An 18,431-nucleotide genomic window follows, 5' to 3' on the forward strand; every position below is an offset into this window, starting at 1 on the left:
GCTATAAATGCATCTGTCCATGACAATATCGGTAAGAGTGACCACCACACAGTCCTTGTGGAGACAAAGTCCTGCCTTCACCTTGAGAAAACCCTGTTGTTACCACCTACACCATGCTAAATGGGACTGACTTTGAACAGATTTAGCAACACAAGACTAGGCACCTATGTGACACTGTGGGGCCATCAACAACCACAGAACTGTACTCCAACACAACCTGCAACCTCATGGTCTAGCATGTTCCCACTCAACGATTACTATCAAACCAAGGGATCAACCCTGGTTCAATGGAGAGTGCAGTAGGGGTCATGCCAAGAGCAGCACCTGGCATACCTGAAAATGAGGTGTCAACCTGGTGAAGCTACCAAACAGGGCTACTTGTGTTATCAAACATCATAAGCAGCAAGCAATAGACCAACGGATACACCCACAACCAACAGATCAGATCTAAGCTGTGCCTAGGCTGAAACATCTTCCGTCGCTTCATCAATGACCATCCATCATAACGTCAGAAATGAGGGTGTTCGCTGATGATTGCACAATGTTCAGCACCATTCATGACTCCTCAGATGCTGAAGCAGTCCATGTTTGAATGCAACAATATTCAGAGCTGGGCTGACAAGTGGCTAGTAATAATCACACCATTCAATGGTGTTACCATCACTGAATCCCTAACTATCAACATCCTAGTGGTTACCATTAACCAGAAACTCAACTGGACCCACCACATAAACACAGTAGCTACAAGAGTAGGTCAAAAATCAGGAATGCTGCATCAAGTAACTCACCTCCTGACTGCCCAAGTCCTGTTCATTATCAACAAGGTACCAGTCAGGGCTGTGATAGAATACTTCCCACTTGCCTGGACAGATACAACTCCAACCACACTCAAGAAGCTTGATGCCATCCAAGATAAAATAACCCACTTAATTGGCAGTACACCCATAGACATCCATTCCCTCCACCACGAACATTCAGTAATAGCAGTGTGTACTACCTGCAAGCTGCACTGCAGAAATTTACCAAAAATCCTTAGACAGCCCCTTCCAAACCCACAAACATTTCCACCTAAAAAGACAGGGGTGGCAGACATATGCGAACACCACCACTTGCAAGTTCCCCTCCAAAGCACTAACCAACCTGACTTGGAAATGTATCACCTTTACTTCATTATCGCTGTGTCAAAATCCTGGAAATACCTCTTTACGGGCATTGTGGGTCAACCAACAGCATGTGAACTTCAGCAGTTTGGAAGGCACCTTGTTACCACCTTCTCAAGGGCAGCTAGATATGGGCAATAAATACTGGCCAGCCCATGTCTCATGAGTGAATTAAAATTGGGTACATCCAGTCCTGGACTTCTCTCCCTATTTCCCTCTATATTGGCATCTTTTCTTCAAAAGCCTCAAACTCTCCTATTTGGTCTTATCAACATCCCAATCTTTCTTCACTATTCCCTGCATTCCTTCTCCTGTAAAGTATAACTGAGTATTTCAGCTTTCAAACAGTGTTTCCCAAACAGTTATTTCAGTGCTGCCGTGGAATTTGCCTTGTATAAACTAAGCAGAAACAGCTCCTTAATGTAAATGTGAAAGTAACAGCCAATGAAGATCTTCCATGCATTCATGTCCACCACCGCCCCTGTCCTCCTCCTCCTCCCATTCCAGAGACTTGACTCATTGGCCAACTCCCATCTTCCATTCTCTATGAATATCATGGCATCCAAAATTCAATTGGCTATATCCTAACTTGCACCAGATCCCACTTGTCTTTTATTCATTCATAGATGGGGGTATCACTGGCTAGGCCAGCATTTCTTGCCATTCCTGAATTGACTGTAGGACAGTTCTGAGTCAACTACATTGAAATGTGTTTTCAGTCACATGTTGATCAGACCAAGTAAGGACAGTAGATTTCCATCCTAAAGGACAAAAGTAGATATCATCCATTTGCTCACTGACCTACATTGAATTATGGTCCAGAAATACCTTGATTTCAAATTCTTCCTCTTGCTTCCAAATCCCTGCAGTTATTTGTGCCTTTCTGTCTTTTTAAACTCATCCAGCCTCTGAGATCTATGCACTCTGCAAGTTCTAGTCTCTGGCCCATAATCCATTTCTTTCCCTGTACCATTGATGGCTGTGATTTTCAGCTGCCTAAATGCTAAAGTAAGGAATTCACTCTCAAATCTTTTCCAACATTTTCCTCTCATTATTCTTTTAGTGCGTTCCTTAAAAACTGCTTCTTTGACCAGATGGCGGCACGGTGGCACAGTGGTTAGCACTGCTGCCTCACAGCGCCTGTAGACCTGGGTTCAATTCCCGACTCAGGCGACTGACTGTGTGGAGTTTGCACGTTCTCCCCGTGTCTGCGTAGGTTTCCTCCGGGTGCTCCGGTTTCCTCCCACAGTCACAAAGATGTGCGGGTCAGGTGAATTGGCCAAGCTAAATTGCCCGTAGTGTTAGGTAAGGGGTAAAATGTAGGGGTATGGGTGGGTTGCGCTTCGGCAGGTCGGTGTGGACTTGTTGGGCCGAAGGGCCTGTTTCCACACTGTAAGTCTAATCTAATCTAATACTTTTAATGTGGCCCAGTGTCAAATTTTGTTGATAATCATGTGAAGTGAAAAGCTACATGTAGCTGGGATCTTACATGCATAAATATGATGCTGCATTCCTAAAGAAATGTTACCTTCAACTTCTCACACTGGCCTTGTTAGCAATATCTCTAATTTTTTTTAAAAAGGCATGTTTCAGCAAATTTGTAACAAAGAGAGAACATTATAAAACATTACTCTTTGAAGGACAGTAGGTTAAGTATGTGGGAGCTATCAGGGATGCTTGAATCTAATTTTTTAATTGCCTATTTTTATACTCACTTGCTATCTTCGTACTTAAAAGGTCAAAATAGATAATTTTATTCAAAGAGCCTGCTTAAAGGGGTCAAGCAACTTAATGGCCACAATTACATTTAGTACAGTCGATTGTGTTGATGTTATGTGTTGCTGTTTAATGGAGAAGGGTCCTTCAAAAGGTCCCTCACTCCTCAATAAATATATGGTATAGTTTGTTCTGGTTTTCTATAAGCTTTACAAGAAAAGGGGCTCTCCAATTAAATTTGGAAATAACGAAGTGACTTATATAGCAGTGTAGAATACCATAATCAGTATATTCAATCTATAGGTAATAAGGAGGCCACATCATGACTCTTTAGGGTTAAATATAAGGTTTATATCCAACTTCTTGTTCATTTGCATGCATCTTGGGTAGAGGTACTAATTGCTCTTGGCTACTGTTTTAGAGTTTATCCACCTTTGTGAAAGCACTTATCAGTCTTTGCAAATAAGTAGACTCACAATGTCCAAATAGCACAAAGCAGCAACTAACAGGGCAGTCACCTGTGGTTTAGTAGGTAGTGGTATTGTCTTGGCATCAGGAGTTGGAAGTTGAGTGGTAAATATATGCTATGTTACTTTGAGTGTGCAAATCCTATGCTGTAGCAGGTGTATACATCAATGTATTTATTTCTTGCTGCTATGAGAGAGCCCAAAACTGTGAATTAGACTCCACTTCAATATCTCATGAAGTTCCATTTATTGGCAATCTGCAATCCATGTGGTTGGGGCATGCACCCACTTCCATGCTGGTGCTCCTTATGTTTCCAACAAATTCAGTCCGAGCGCCCCGAAGAATGCCTCCCACTTTCCTCTTCCTTCAACAGCAGTTGCAAATTCAACATGAGAATAAAAAGTGGTCAGGAGCAATGCACTATGTCCTTGTATGGGCAGTAATGGAAAACCCTGGCTCTGGTGCTGCTCTTGGCCCAAATGCTGTTCCTGCCCACAAAGCTGAGCAAAGCAAACCTTTCCAGGACCCAAGCATAAAGGGCTCCCTCCAGCCCTGAAAGTAGGACCTGATGTGCCCATGTCCTGACCTCTGGTCCCTATTATGTGCAGATGTCAACTAAGAACAATGTGCACCATTTCTGTAATTAATTATATTCCATAACTTTACACTCCTCCAATTCTAGCTTCTTGAAAATCCCTAATTCCCTTTCCTGCACAATTGGCTACTGTGCTTTTCGGTGCTAAAGGCCCCCAAGCTTAGAATTTCCACTCTAAATCTCTCTGGTTTTCTGCTCCTTTAATACACTTGGCCTCCTTGACCAAGCTTTTGTCACCTCATGTTACTCAGTGTTGAATTTTGTCCAATAGTGATCCTGCAAAATGTCTCAGGGTGATTTACTCAGCTAAGTTGTTGTTGTCAACAACATTTTGCTGTTAAGGCTTGCATGTATTGAGTGGGAATGTGAACCAGATTGGGCACGGTTGTTGTATCATTAGACCTTAACTCCATAGTCAGCAGCACCCTGACATTAGGAGCATTGGTGATGGGATCATGCCACTGTATTAAGAAGGAGGGCCATACATACTTTGCTGCATTGTTCTGTCAGAGCACAGCAGCAGGAAGTATGGCATTCTGCATCTCTAAAAATAATTCATAGTTTTGGAATGATGTCAGTTCCAATTGTTTTCTGGCACAATCGTGGCTGAATGACATTGACGACAAATGGTTTGTGTTAAGTTGATTTGCTGTGAAGCTTTCAGATGACAAAAATGATAAAGATTGCAAACATGTAAAAGAAGTAAAGGGGAACTATTATGAAACAAGAGAAATTATAAAACGGAGATGTAAGCTGTACCATTTCCCATGGTGGTGTAGGGCTTTGCACTTTGAGACTTTGGTGCTTTCTCTCTCACCAAATGTTGCTGTAATCAATGAACTGTGTTGTGGGTGTGTCATGGAGTCCCTTTCAAAATCGCAAAACCCTGATTGAATTAAATTTTCAGCGGCTTGAAGGCAAGCCTCAATATTTCCTGCCTCAGCTACTCTGTTTAACGCCAATCATGAGATTGTGAGCCTGCCTCATTGTTCCCTCTGATCCAGCTGTTCAGTGCAAAAAAAGCTTGGTGCTGGTGCTGCTTTTTATTGTTCTGGTTTAATACAGCATTCCCGGGAACTCTGCTGTATCAGCAGCGAGTCTTATAGTGCCACCCGTCATTTTGTTTCCCTACATCCCACCCCCACCATCACCAACAGATGCAGTGAATTACGTTTTTTCTTGGAATACCCGACCTTCCGACTCTCTGCTCACAAAGGATGGAGTCGATGAAAGGGCAGGACAGCACAGAGAAGGTGCAGGGTAAGTGACAGAGGAGTGTCAATGTAAAGGAAATAGTACAAATTTAAAGGATGTGCTGAAGCAGACAGACTTGGGAATCTATGTACAGAGATCATTGAAGGTGGAAGGGCAAGTTGAAAAGGCTGTTAAAAGCCAAGACACAATTCACCAATTGAGGAATCCAGTTAAAAAAGCAAAGGGGTTATGCTAACCATTTATGAAACATGGTCTTGGCCTCTGTTATAATGTGGTATCAAACTCTGAGCATCAAACTTAAAGGAGAATTGTCAAGTCGTGGGGATGCTATTTCCTGACGCCAGACAATGAGGCGCTTCAGTGACTTGGAAGGACTGGAGAAACTGAAGGTGTTACTGTTATAGCAGAGAAGGTGAAAGGGAGATTTACTCAAGATGTTCAACATTTGAAGGGTTTTTATTGGAGGGGAAATTATTTCCAGGAGCAGGAGAATCAGGAGGCAGAAGGCATAGCTTTAATGTAATGAGCAGAAGAACCAGAGGCAAGATGATGAGTGGTTGTTTTTACACACAGAGTTGTTATAAATCCATAAGGTGTAGGAGTAGCCTGTTGATTCAGTTCTGCCACTCAGTTCATCTGATAATCCCCTAATCCACTTTCTTGCATTTTCCCCGTAATAGTTGCTCTTCCAAAAATCTGTCGACTTCAGCCAATTTGCCTGTGATAGCTCTTTGAACAAGTTATCCAATTAGTCCCACTCTTTCCCCACAGACCTGCAAAACTTTCTCCTCTTCCGTATTCATCTAATTCCTTTTTGAAAGGCATTATTGTATTTGCTTTCAGTTACTTCATGGCCTGACCTCGACAGACTTCAGTGACAAAGCATTCCATAAATTCACTATCCTCAGAGAGAAGCAATTCCTCGTCATCTGTCTTAACTGGGCTTCTGCTTAACTCTGAAACTATGCCCTACCCAGTCCTACACTCTCCCACAAGGGGAAACCATCTTTCTGCATTTATCCTGTAAACTCCCTTAAGAACCTTACGCATTTCAATGAAGTTGCCACTCATTTTTCTAAAATCCAACAAGTGAAGGCCCAATCTATTCAACTTTCTCTCGTAAGACAATTTTCACAAACCTAGGATCAGCCTAGTAAACCTTTGGCAACCAATATGAATGTATCTTTCCTTAGATAATGGGAATGAAGACTGTTCACAGTTTATTAGGTATCATCTAACTTGTGTTTTATTTAATTTTAGCAAGAATTCACTACTTTTAAACTGTATGTTCTTTGAAATGGAGGCCAATAGACCATCTACCTTCCTGCTGAACTTGTATGCTAGCTTTTTGTGACTTAATCACAAGAAGCCCCAAATCCTTCTGTGCTGCAGCTTTCCACAATCTTTCTCCATTCAAATAATAGTCAGCTTGTTTATTCCTCCAGCCAAAGTGCACAACCATAGACCCCCCTAGGGCCTCAAACAGCACCTGCAACCTGGGAGAGGGTAAAGTTGCAGACAAACATATTGCCAATTCCCGGCACTAAGAAACGGTTGGGCACAATAGACTATGAGACTCTGTGCATTTCACCACATCACCTGGATGCCTACATATGTTCTTTGCTCTCCAACAAACTAAGGTGTCTATCTTTAACTTGGATCTTGACCTGTTCCTGAAACATTTTAAGTCGGAACTGTGCACCATCTGAAAGCAGATACAATAATGCCTTTCAACAAGGGATTAGATGAATACTAAAGAGGAGAAAGTTTTGCAGGTCTGTGGGGAAAGAGTGGGACTAATTGGATAACTTGTTCAAAGAGCTATCACAGGCAAATTGGCTGAACTGCCTGCTGCAGTGCTGTAAGATCCTGTGATAAAACAACAGAGAAAATGGGAAGGCTTGCAATGTCCTGATGGACCAAGATGCAAGCACTTGTTTCTTCCAGCCTTCCAACTGTCTCCACTGATCATGATTTGGAGGTGCAGGTATTGGACTGGGGTGGACAAAGTTAAAAATCTCACAACAGCAGGTTATAGTCCAAAAGGTTTATTTGGAAGCACGAGCTTTCGAGGTGCTGCCTCTTCATCAGGAGATTGTCCACCTGATGATGAGGCAGTACCTCGAAAGCTAGTGCTTCCAAATAAACCTGTTGGACTATAACACCTGGTGTTGTGTGATTTTTAACTTTGTCCGCTGATCATGATAGGTATGTGAGCCTTACTCAGTAAGTGCCAGTCATAGCATCAATTGTGTTCTAACCCAATGTCTTTTCGAGAAGAGCACCTTGTTTATTGACCAGCAGCCACTGCTGAATGTTGATTGTTCCTCTTTTTACCTGAGGTTGTTGTAACCAATTGTAGTCTTCCCATAATTGGATGCTAGCTATGCTTAGCCAATTCCACACTAACCAGACACTAGGCCTGGAACTCTGATCTGCAGTCTGAAAGAAAAATGAAATATTTGCATTTATGCAGTACTTTCCACAGCCACATTACAGCGCATTACAGTCAATGAAGCAGTTTTGAACTATAGTTTTTCATCTAATGGGGGAATCACAACAGCCAATTTGAACCCAATAAGTTCCCTCGAACAAAAATGTGGTAAAAGCCATGGCATCTGTTTTTATGATGCTGAATGAGAAATAAACATTTGCCAAATATTAGGGATAGTTCCCTGCTCATGCTTAAAATAGCAGCATGGGATCCACCTTAGAGGCCCACGGAGCCTTGGTTGACATCTCATTCAGAAATCAGCACCTCTGGCAGTCCAGCATTCCCTCAGTGGTGTCAGATTTGACTTCACCACTCAAATAATCATGGTGGACATGAACCTACAACCTCCTGATCCAAAATCAAGAATGCTGCTCATTGACTCACAGTTTAAAATCGTGCATATTGGAATTTTAATTATTCTGAATTAAAAGAATACTCTGCTGCTGAACAAATATCCTGAATTTACTATCAATCTAGGTTCTCTATATCTGGTCACAACCCTTCCTAATTAACTGCATGAAAAATGTACGTTGAAAAGAAGGTAGCGTTCCTTTTGCAATTATTGATATTCAACTACATAGGCACTGAATAGAAGGAGAAACTGAGGATTGCAGATGCTGGAAATCAGAGTCAAGAGTGTGGTGCTGGCAAAGCACAGCAGGTCAGGCAGCATCCGAGGAGCAGAAGAATCGACATTTCGGGCATAAGCCCTTCATCAGGAATTCCTGTTGAAGGGCTTATGCCCAAAATGTCAATTCTCCTGTTCCTTGGATGCTGCCTGACCTGCTGTGCTTTTCCAGCACAACAATCTAGGCACTAAATAGACCACTGTCCTGCCTCTCTCCCACTTTATCAGATGATTCAAGGCATTTATCAATCTTTGCTCAAAGTTCATTCCCAACTAAGGTTGGAGGAGGCTTGTATTCAATATAAACATCAGCACTGATAAATTGGGTGTAATGGCTAATTCTCTACTGTAGATATTTTCTAATCAATCTTTCAGAGATGTTTTTACACATCCCTGGAGCAGTCTTGAACCTGGGCTTCTTGGCCCAGACATAGGGACCACTTAATGCAGAAATGTATATATACTTCCAACATCTTGATTTTTTGCATGATTTAAAACTAATGGTCAGGATGAGGATGATTGAAGTGTAATAATATGCTACACTACAACATTTGTTCTACCTTTAGTATTAAAACACTATCATTCAACATGCCTTCCCTCGAGGCTGCTTTTAACCTTTCTTTGTAGGTCATTGATTTTACACTCATATTAATTTCTCCATGGTCTCTCCCTTCACAATCACTTCAGTTAGCAATCTCCTGCAGCCTGACAAACCTCTGAGACATCTGTGTTCCTCTAACTCCAGCTGAATTTCCTTCATTCCACATTGGTGGTTATGTCTTCAGCTGCTCAGGCTCTAAGCTTCAGAATTCCCTCCCATATCGTCTCTACATCTCACTTCTCCTTGGTTTCCACTGGTATCGGCCAACTAGATGGAAGGATTGATGCCTTCATCAGCACATCTGGGTGTTACAATATAATGTTGGGTTGACACACTGACAGCAAACTGCAGATCCACTGAAAATTTACAAATACCAGAACAAGGGCAGTTCCCTGTTCACCAAAGAGCCCTCACACTGTCAAATGTCTACAATTCCAAAATGCAAACATTGCCACAAAGATGAGAAACTAATGGAAATAGCACTGTGGTAGAAAGCTTCTCTTTATAAATTATCATCAGAACAACCAAAATGGAACATATAATTTAGTTGTAATATTACTCTCATGGCACATCTTTAATTTGATATCAACTCCACCAATTTTAACACTGGGTGCTTCAATGAGCTTTCATTACAGGCAGGGCTTACATTTAACATATTATCCTTTGCCACTGCTTATACTGAGACTATGAAGAAATTTTAAGAAAGCAAAGAAAATCAGTATGAAACAAAAAATCTGCACTTAGAGGTTGCTCTTTCTTTTCCATGCAATTCATCCAAATTCATTCAAACCTGCACCGAAGATTGCAGGATTTTATGTACAAATCAGCTCATCTCCCACAATTTAACCGTTGATATAAAATGTATTGTGCTGGTAACTAGCCCCACTTACAAAAATTGCTAAGGCTCAAGATCAAATCAATCGCCATGGTGAATCTTTGCTCGTCATTTGTGTTTGCAATCCCTGAAACAAACTCTAAATATTATGCTGGTTCTTTCTGATGCAAGGATTTTAGCAGGAATGATTTAAAAGATTTTGAATAGAACACTTCCTTCCAATTTACAAACGAGATGGCTGTTGTACATGAAAAAAGTGAACAAAAGGTTCTGTGGAGTTTTTTTTCAGTTACTTAAAACTAGTTTACTTACAGATGGTGACAAGGTGCTGATCCAAATGCTTATTATTTGGGATAAGCCTATTTTCAACTGTACTAAGCAAATTTCCCCAGGTCAATATTCTTAAGTATAGAATCATAGAATTTTACAATACTGAAGGGAGCCATTCAGCCCATCATGTCTGCACTGACTCACAAAAGAACTACCCAACTCGTCCCATTCTCCAATCCTTTCACCGTACCCCTCCAGCTGTTTCACTTTCAAAAATATATCCCATTTTCTTCACTGGAATACACCTCCACCATTCTCTCAGGAAGTGCAGTCCAAATCCTGACAACTCTCTTAGTAAAGAAGTTTCTCCTCATCTCACTCCTAGCTCTCTTGCTCACAATCTTGAAATTGTAACCCTTAGTTACTGACTTACTAACTAACGGAAATAGAATATCCTTCTTTAACCTGTCAAATTGTTCATAATTTTCAACTGCTCACCTCTTCATCTTCTTTGCTACAAGGAGAATAAGCCCAATTTCTTCACTCTTTCCTTGCATCTAAAGCCCCTCTTCATGGTATCACTCTAATAAATCCCCTTTGCACTCTCTCCAGGACTTCACCATCTTTCCTTCAAATAAGATGCCCAGAAGGAAAGGCTGGTAGGTATAGGGAATGCTGGATGACTAAAAAAAATTGAGGGTTTGGTTAAGAAAAAGAAGGAAGCATATGTAAGGTATACACAGGATAGATTGTGTGAACCCTTAGAAGAGTATAAAGGAAGTAGGAGTATACTTAAGAGGGAAATCAGGAGGGCAAAAAGGGGACATGAGATAGCTTTGGCAAATAGAATTAAAGAGAATCCAAAGAGTTTTTACAAATACATTAAGGGCAAAAGGGTAACTAGGGAGAGAATATGGCCCCTCAAAGTTCAGCAAGGCAGCCTTTGTGTGGAGCCGCAGAAAATGGGGGAGATACTAAATGAGTATTTTGCATCAGTATTTACTGTGGAAAAGGATATGGATGATATAAGACAATGGGAAATAGATGGTAACATCTTGCAAAATGTCCATATTACAGAGGAGGAAGTGCTGGATGTCTTGATACGCAAAAAAGTGGATAAATCCCCAGGGCCTGATCAGGTGTACCTTAGAACTCTGTGGGAAGCTAGAGAAGTGATTGCTGGGTCTCTTGCTGAGATATTTGTATTATCGATAGTCACAGGTGAGGTGCCAGAAGACTGGAGGTTGGCAAACATGGTGCCACTGTTTAAGAAGGGTGGTAAGGACAAGTGAGGGAACTGTAGACCAGTGAGCCTGACCTTGGTGGTGGGCAAGTTGTTGGAGGGAATCCAGAGGGACAGGATGTACCTGTGTGGAAAGGCAAGGATTGATTAGGGATAGTCAACATGGCTTTGTGTTTGGGAAATCATGTCTCACAAACTTGACTGAGTTTTTTGAGGAAGCAACAAAGAGGATTGATGAGAGCAGAGTGGTAGATGTGATCTATATGGATTTCAGTAAGGCATTCAACAAGGTTCCCCATGGGAGACTGATTAGCAAGGTTAGATCTCACGGAATACAGGGAGAACTAACCATTCGGATACAGAACTGGCTCAAAGGTAGAAGACAGAAGGTGGTGATGGAGGGTTGTTTTTCAGACTGGAGACCTGTGACCAGTGGAGTGTCACAAGGATCATGCTGGATCCTCTACTTTTTCTCATTTACATAAATGATTTGCATGCGAGCATAAGAGGTACAGTTAGTAAGTTTGCAGATGACACAAAAATTGGAGGTGTAGTGGACAGCGAAGAGGGTTACCTCAGATTACAACAGGGTCTTGACCAGATGGGTCAATGGGCTGAAAAGTTGCAGATGGAGTTTAGTTCAGATAAATGAGAGGTGCTGCATTTAGGGTGAGAGGGGAAAGATATAAAAGAGACCTGCAGGGCAACTTTTTCACAAAGAGAGAGGTACGCGTATGGAATGTGCTACCAAAGGAAGTGGTGGAGGATGGTATAATTGCAACATTTAAGAGACATTTGGATGGGTATATGAATAGAAAGGGTTTGGAGGGATATGGGCCAGGTGCTGACAGGTGGGACTAGATTGGGTTGGGACATCTAGTCGGCATGGAAGGGTTGGACTGAAGGGTCTGTTTTCATGCTGTACATCTCTATGACTCTATGACTCTATAACTGGACACAGGACTCCAAGTGTGGTCTGACCATTGATTTGTAGAGCCCTCGCATCACTTCCTTAGCAACACATGTCAAGGGATATATTTTAAAGGAGGAACCTTTTTTGTCAAAATTATGTTTAAAACACTGTCCAATTGCACTGGTTTATGGCAGATTTTGTGTTGCAATATGCAAATGAGTTTGAGTAGAAACTCAAAAAAGCAGAACTGCTTAAAACGAGTGCAACTTCAAACGAAATTTGTGCCTGCATTGTTGATTGTATCAAAACTGGAATCTCTACTTTTAAGCTTTGCAAGAACTTTGAGCATAATCCTTGATCAGTTTTCCAACTTAAGACTATCAGATCCTTTAATATATATGTTCTTGATATTCCAGCAATGTATGCCATGGAGGTCAACGTACAGAAAGACAAACTGACAGGAGAAACCAAGATCCTCTCAGCTGCTCTTTTGAATCCTGAGGGAGTTCATCAGAGAGGGGTTGCGGTATATGATGATGGCAGCAAAGTTGTGTATGAGGTACGTTCAGGAGGTGCAGTGGTGGAGAATGGAGTGCATCACCTCACTACATCGGAAGTAGATCAGTTGATACACAGAGCGGGGAGAATAAATGTGAGCGGCAACAAATGTTTGCCAGAATCGCTGACTGTATCGGAGAGTAGTGCATCCCCTGACAATACCAGGAGCCCTGGAGATAGTGGACTTAAGAAAGATATGATCCACAAGGAAGCTAAACTGGAAATGGTCCCTAAAGCGCTTCACGTGGGGAAAGCAATCCATCAGATTCCAACTGGAGAGGCCCCTAAGGCCAGTGCTGAGCATCCAGTGACGATGATCTTCATGGGCTATCAGAACGTGGAGGATGAGGAGGAAACAAACAAACTGCTGGGCTATGAGGGCGCCATCCAAGCAGAGCTGGTCCTGATCGACGAAGACGACGAGAAGTCACTGCGAGAGAAAACGGTGACGGACGTCTCTACAGTAGATGGCAACGCAGCCGAACTGGTGGCTGGCAAGTCCACAACCGAGGCTTCAGAGACACTCTCAGCAGAGGAGAATGAAGGGACGGACACTGGAACAGAGCCAGCCACAGGTACAGACAAGAAAAAGCGTTGTAAGTGCTGTACTGTCATGTGACCAGCCCACTAGCCTTCACGGTCACGCTATCTCTTATTAACTTTAACCTCGTTTTACTAATCACACTGTCAGAATGTGAACTGGGAGGAGCTGTCTCCTCCCTCCTCCCTTACTTTGCTGTAAATTCTCCCTTTAATGTTCGACTAACTGTAGCATAACCACCATCCATTTACCGGTTTGAGTTTTACAACACAGAAACAGAGCTGAAAACGTGTTGCTGGAAAAGGGCAGCAGGTCAGGCAGCATCCAAGGAGCAGGAGAATCAACGTTTCGGGCAGGAGCCCTTCTTCAGGAAGGCTCATGCCTGAAACATTGATTCTCCTGCTCCTTGGATGCTGCCTGACCTGCTGTGCTTTTCCAGCAACACATTTTCAGCTCTGATCTCCAGCATCTGCAGTCCTCACTTTCTCCAACACAGAAACAGGCCAGGCGAAAGTGAGGACTGCAGATGCTGGAGTCACGATTAGAGTGGTGCTGGAAAAGTACAACAGGTCAGGCAGCATCCGAGAAACAGGAAAATCGACATTTCGGACAAAAGCCATTCCTGATGAAGGGCTTTTGCCTGAAACATCGATTTTCCTGTTCCTCAGATGCTGCCTGACCTGCCGTGCTTTTCCAGCACCACTCTAATCTTGATAGAAACAGGCCATTCAGCCCAACTAGTCCATTCTGGTGTTTATGCCCCACCCAAGTTTCCTCTCTCTTACTTCGTCTAATTTTATCCAGCACATGTTCTATTCCTTTCTCCCTCTGCATTTAATCAGTCTCCCTTTTTGCCTCAAATTCCACATTCTAACCAGTCTGGGTAAAAGATGTTCCACTTAATTTACTGGATTTATTTGTGACCACCTTATATTTATGACCCTTGCTTCCTTGATAAGGGAACATGACTTCAGCTACAAAGTGTGAGAATTTGAGAATTGCCAATGACAAGGACAGAAGTGCAATAGCTTGTTAACCGTATTCCTGCATCATGATAAAACGTGGATAATACTTACTTTTGCAAACATCAAGATTTAGGATTTCATTCCTTCTGTGCTCACTTTGTCAGAATCAATTCTGGCCAATGTTCATTCATACCACCCCATTCATATTTCCTGCATAATTTGAAAATTTCTTCTCCTGAAGGTCTGGTTCATTTCAATTCCTTCCTGATGAAATGTGTAGAACAGTTAGATGCAAAAGACTTCACAATTTACTTTAAATGTTATATTTTCCTGAGAAATCTTTAAAGTATGCATATTGTTCTGAGCCCTTGTGTCCCCTCCCGTCTCTGACATTGATGAACTCATGGGAATACAATAGAGATTGTTTCCAATTTAATGAAAGAATGGGGTGGGATAAGGGTGGAATGGGAAGGACAAGTTCCTTCCTCAAGTCATTATTACCCAGGCCTCGGCGGATGAGTGTATAGCCGAACACAACATAAAGCACTACAGATCAGAGGGTTACAAATCTCAGTAACAAGTTGTCTGATCTCCAACATCATTGATGTTGTTAGACGTGCTACAGTTGGCAAAGAACAAGAATGAATCTATCCAGTTACTTTCTCCTGACTCTGCTGAGGAGTACTGTGGTGCGTTAGGGTTCAGACCCTGTAACTAATTCACGTCTCTTTGTCTGACTATAATCTGGTAATCATGAGTCAACAGCTGAAGGGAATAAAAACAGTCAGGAGAGATAGAGAGTAGGCTGTCAATTCTATATCATGCATCTTACACTATTACACAAATAATACCATTCACTGAGTGTGAGTAGGTAATGCGTAATGCATCAACTGTTGCACAGCAGTGTACTGACAACACTCCACTTCTTATCGATCCTTAAACTAATCCAAATATATGTGCTGGATCATTGCGGCCACTATCATGTTATAAAAACTACCTATTGTATACAAAATAATGTGACACAAATAATGGAGCATCTCTGGGCATTAATCACACCAGATATGTTTATCAGGCGTGAAGAATCCGTTCCAAAATCTCTTTTAGCAATAGACCCAGAAGTGACATATGCTGCAAATTTTATCCATTATCAAAGAAAGCCTGCAGGTAAAATCCTAGGAAAGTGAACATTTTGTTATAAGGTCCCTATGGGTAATTACTATACAATTAATATATTCATCAGCAACCTCAGAAAACTGCCACTAGCTGTCCTACATTCAACTGAAGTTTAATTCTTAAGAGCCACTAGATGGATATCTGCAGTAATATATCAGAAACGTATTAGCGAAAACATTTTACAAGCTACATTTCTGACACACTTAACTGTAGAGTCACATAATTCCATTGTGCAGAGACCACAAAAAGAGGGTGGATAAGAAGAGGGTTGAAAAGTAGGTTGGAGATTCTCCTTCAATGTGCAAATGGGACTTGATCAGAGTCAGAGCAGCTGATAGGACAGAGGTTTGAGGAGGAAGACATTCAAATCTGGTGACTTGGTAATAAATTTTGAAAGAATATTAAAATGTAGACAACATAACCACAGGGGAAGCCAGCTATCACAATGAGGGTTTATGCACAGAGTTCTCTTCATAAAGTACACAGTGTCTGTCATGGTTAAGCTCGTCAATAAATACAAATACTTATCTCTGCCTTTGAGGTTTTTAATTGCAATGCAGTGTAAAGTGATGGGGGAGCAACCTGTACATCCGGTAATAGGAAATTGACTGCTTCCATTGAAAAGTCATTGTCATAAAATGGGGCGAGATGTAAAACAGCCCCTTCAGGCTCTGGCACAAAGTCAAAATCTACCCTTGATCTCCATCCTGCCCTCAACCATTGCTATCTCAATATCCCAGTCCATTGGGTTCTTGAGATCCCAGCTATCCAACCATTCTATGCAAGCTGCTCGATCCGAAAAGTTATTTTGGGTTTTCTAAAAGGATAGTCTGAACCTTTATTTTTCCCTTTTCTGGATTCCATTTAACAATTTGTGAATCAGTCTTGCTCTTGATTTTGTAAGGGTTTTATAGTGATAAGAAGTGAAAAAAGTCATTTTTTTTAGAATCATAGTGCCTTTTTCCACCGACCTCAATTGTGCCAACTGGTGTGCAGTGCTTTGCAGTGTGATCCCAGGGTCCTGGATCAGTGAGAATGGACAGCAAGGCTAATGTGACTGAGATCGGATCAGCTGCCTGCAGAGGTAGAATGGGGGTTTATAAGTCTGCTTATATAGGGCATCTTGTAGAGTATGGTTGGTTCTCCCTGTGAGCCCCTCCCAGTTCACACTGTCTGGATTGCAGAAGCTTTTACTGAGCACAATTGAGGAAAAACTAACAATGAGAAGCAGCCATTGATTTTCTATGATGCCTTTTAGTGACTGTGCCTATTTTCTTTCCTTCCTCACAAGATAAAGGGTTTTGCCAAGTTTCAATTTTATTAAGGTAACCACTGTATTTGAATGTACAATTATATATTATAAAATGGTTGTCAACTAATATCTTGTTAATGAGGATGGTCTTTTCCCCATCTTCACCTCTCTAAAGGTTGTGAATTTCCTACTTTTAAACGCAATTCTGATTCTACTGTATGATCATTTTTTTCTGGAACATATTTGCATAGCAACTAACATGGTTGTTTTATCTAAAGGGCGTCTTTGAAGTGACCATTTTGTACCTTGTTCTATTGCAGTTTATATATGATATTTCTACTTTTCATTTCTTTCCTTTTTTTAAGAAAGCATTATATTCCAGAGCATAACATAGTAACTCTTGCTGGTTCTTAAAGGTTTGACGCAATGTACAGTTATTGTTCTCTATGCTCTTTTCCTTTTAGTGCCAATCCCAAAGAGCTCTTTTACATACACTCAGCCTTAATACCACCAAGCACCCACTGCAACTTTCGCAAGCATCCCATCCTGTTCAGTGACAGCAGCTTATTCCACACTCTCCCAACCGACTCAAATAATTATTCCTTTGAACCCTACCAACATTCAAATATTGGGCTTCTGATGTAAAATATCAGATGAAATTTCATGTAATTTTAAAACTTGTTTTTGTTTTTATTATCATCATTGGCAATGCTAGCCTTTATGGCCCATCTGTATTTGCACATGCCAAGGTGGTGATGAGTAGCTTGGTTGGCCATTTCAAAGTGCAGCTAACATTTAACCACATTGCTGTGGTTCTAGAGGTGCAAGTAGAGCCAATGAGAGTAGTAGGTTTCTTTTCTGGAAGGACATTAAGGTACCAAATACACTTCCTGCAGTAACCCAGCAGTTTTGTGGTTACCATTACTAATATAAGCTTGGTGCTCCAAAATTACTTAATTAGTCTAATGCACATTCCTCTGCAGTTGAACTGATGTCACAAAGATGTCTCGTCTAGTTCTTCTGGATTATTAGTGTAATCGAAGCTCCTAAATCTCTACAGTGCAGAACTGAGGAAAAACGCTGAAGGAATTCTGACTTCAACCTGCCAACTGTAAATGTGGGTATAGAACAGTTAGTTCACTCCTCAAGAACATTACTACCTAAGCAGTTTTCACAGACTCCTCACCAAAATGTGCACTGAAGGGCTTACACTACATAAAAATGTTAGGAATGCCCTGCTGAGGATGCAATTACCTCAATTAATTTAATCCCAACCTCTCCCAGATTAGAATTCTGTCTTTTTCAAATTGCATCTATCAAAATTTATCACCAATCTTTGATACCTCAATAAAAGGCATGCATTTTTATTGCCTGTTTTGCAAGATCCCAAAGTGATAATAGTCATTTAAAGACTTTTTAATGTGTAGTCAGTCATTCTATGTTGGAAAGGCAGCCATTATTTTCACAGTAAGTTCCCATAGGCAGTAATGTCTTAATGACAAGATCATCAGTTTCTGTGATGTCAATTGAAGGATGAGTATTGTTGAGCACAGTAGGGATAACTCCCTTGCTTGTCTTAAAATCAACCACATTTCAAAGTGTCCAGCTACAAGCTTAAACTGGGCCATCCTGTTTACCACCCTGCAAACAAAAGGTGATATCTCATTACTACATCAGCACTGAACTAGGAGTGCCAGCCTAGGTTGCCTACTCACATCTCTGGACTAGGACGTGAATCCATCACCTTCTGGCTTAAAGCACCAAAAGTAAATAATATCACAAGCCTGTTATTGTTGAAGAGGCA

General features: G+C 41.4%; 1 protein-coding gene across 2 annotated transcripts in view; it reads left to right on the forward strand.

Moving 5' to 3' along the window:
* The window catches only part of palm2akap2 (PALM2 and AKAP2 fusion), a 193,863-nt gene that overhangs the window by 135,311 nt on the left and 40,121 nt on the right, over positions 1 to 18,431 (forward strand). Inside the window, exon 6 of one of the 2 annotated variants that reach the window (XM_060839270.1) lies at positions 12,555 to 13,292. In XM_060839270.1, coding sequence (XP_060695253.1) covers positions 12,555 to 13,292 — 738 coding nt within the window. Of the gene's footprint in view, positions 1 to 12,554; positions 13,473 to 18,431 lie in introns of those variants that run through there. The other variant, XM_060839278.1, reaches the window with a different exon arrangement.

Source organism: Hemiscyllium ocellatum, chromosome 2, assembly GCF_020745735.1.
Source record: "Hemiscyllium ocellatum isolate sHemOce1 chromosome 2, sHemOce1.pat.X.cur, whole genome shotgun sequence".
Classification (NCBI taxonomy): Eukaryota; Metazoa; Chordata; class Chondrichthyes; order Orectolobiformes; family Hemiscylliidae; genus Hemiscyllium; species Hemiscyllium ocellatum.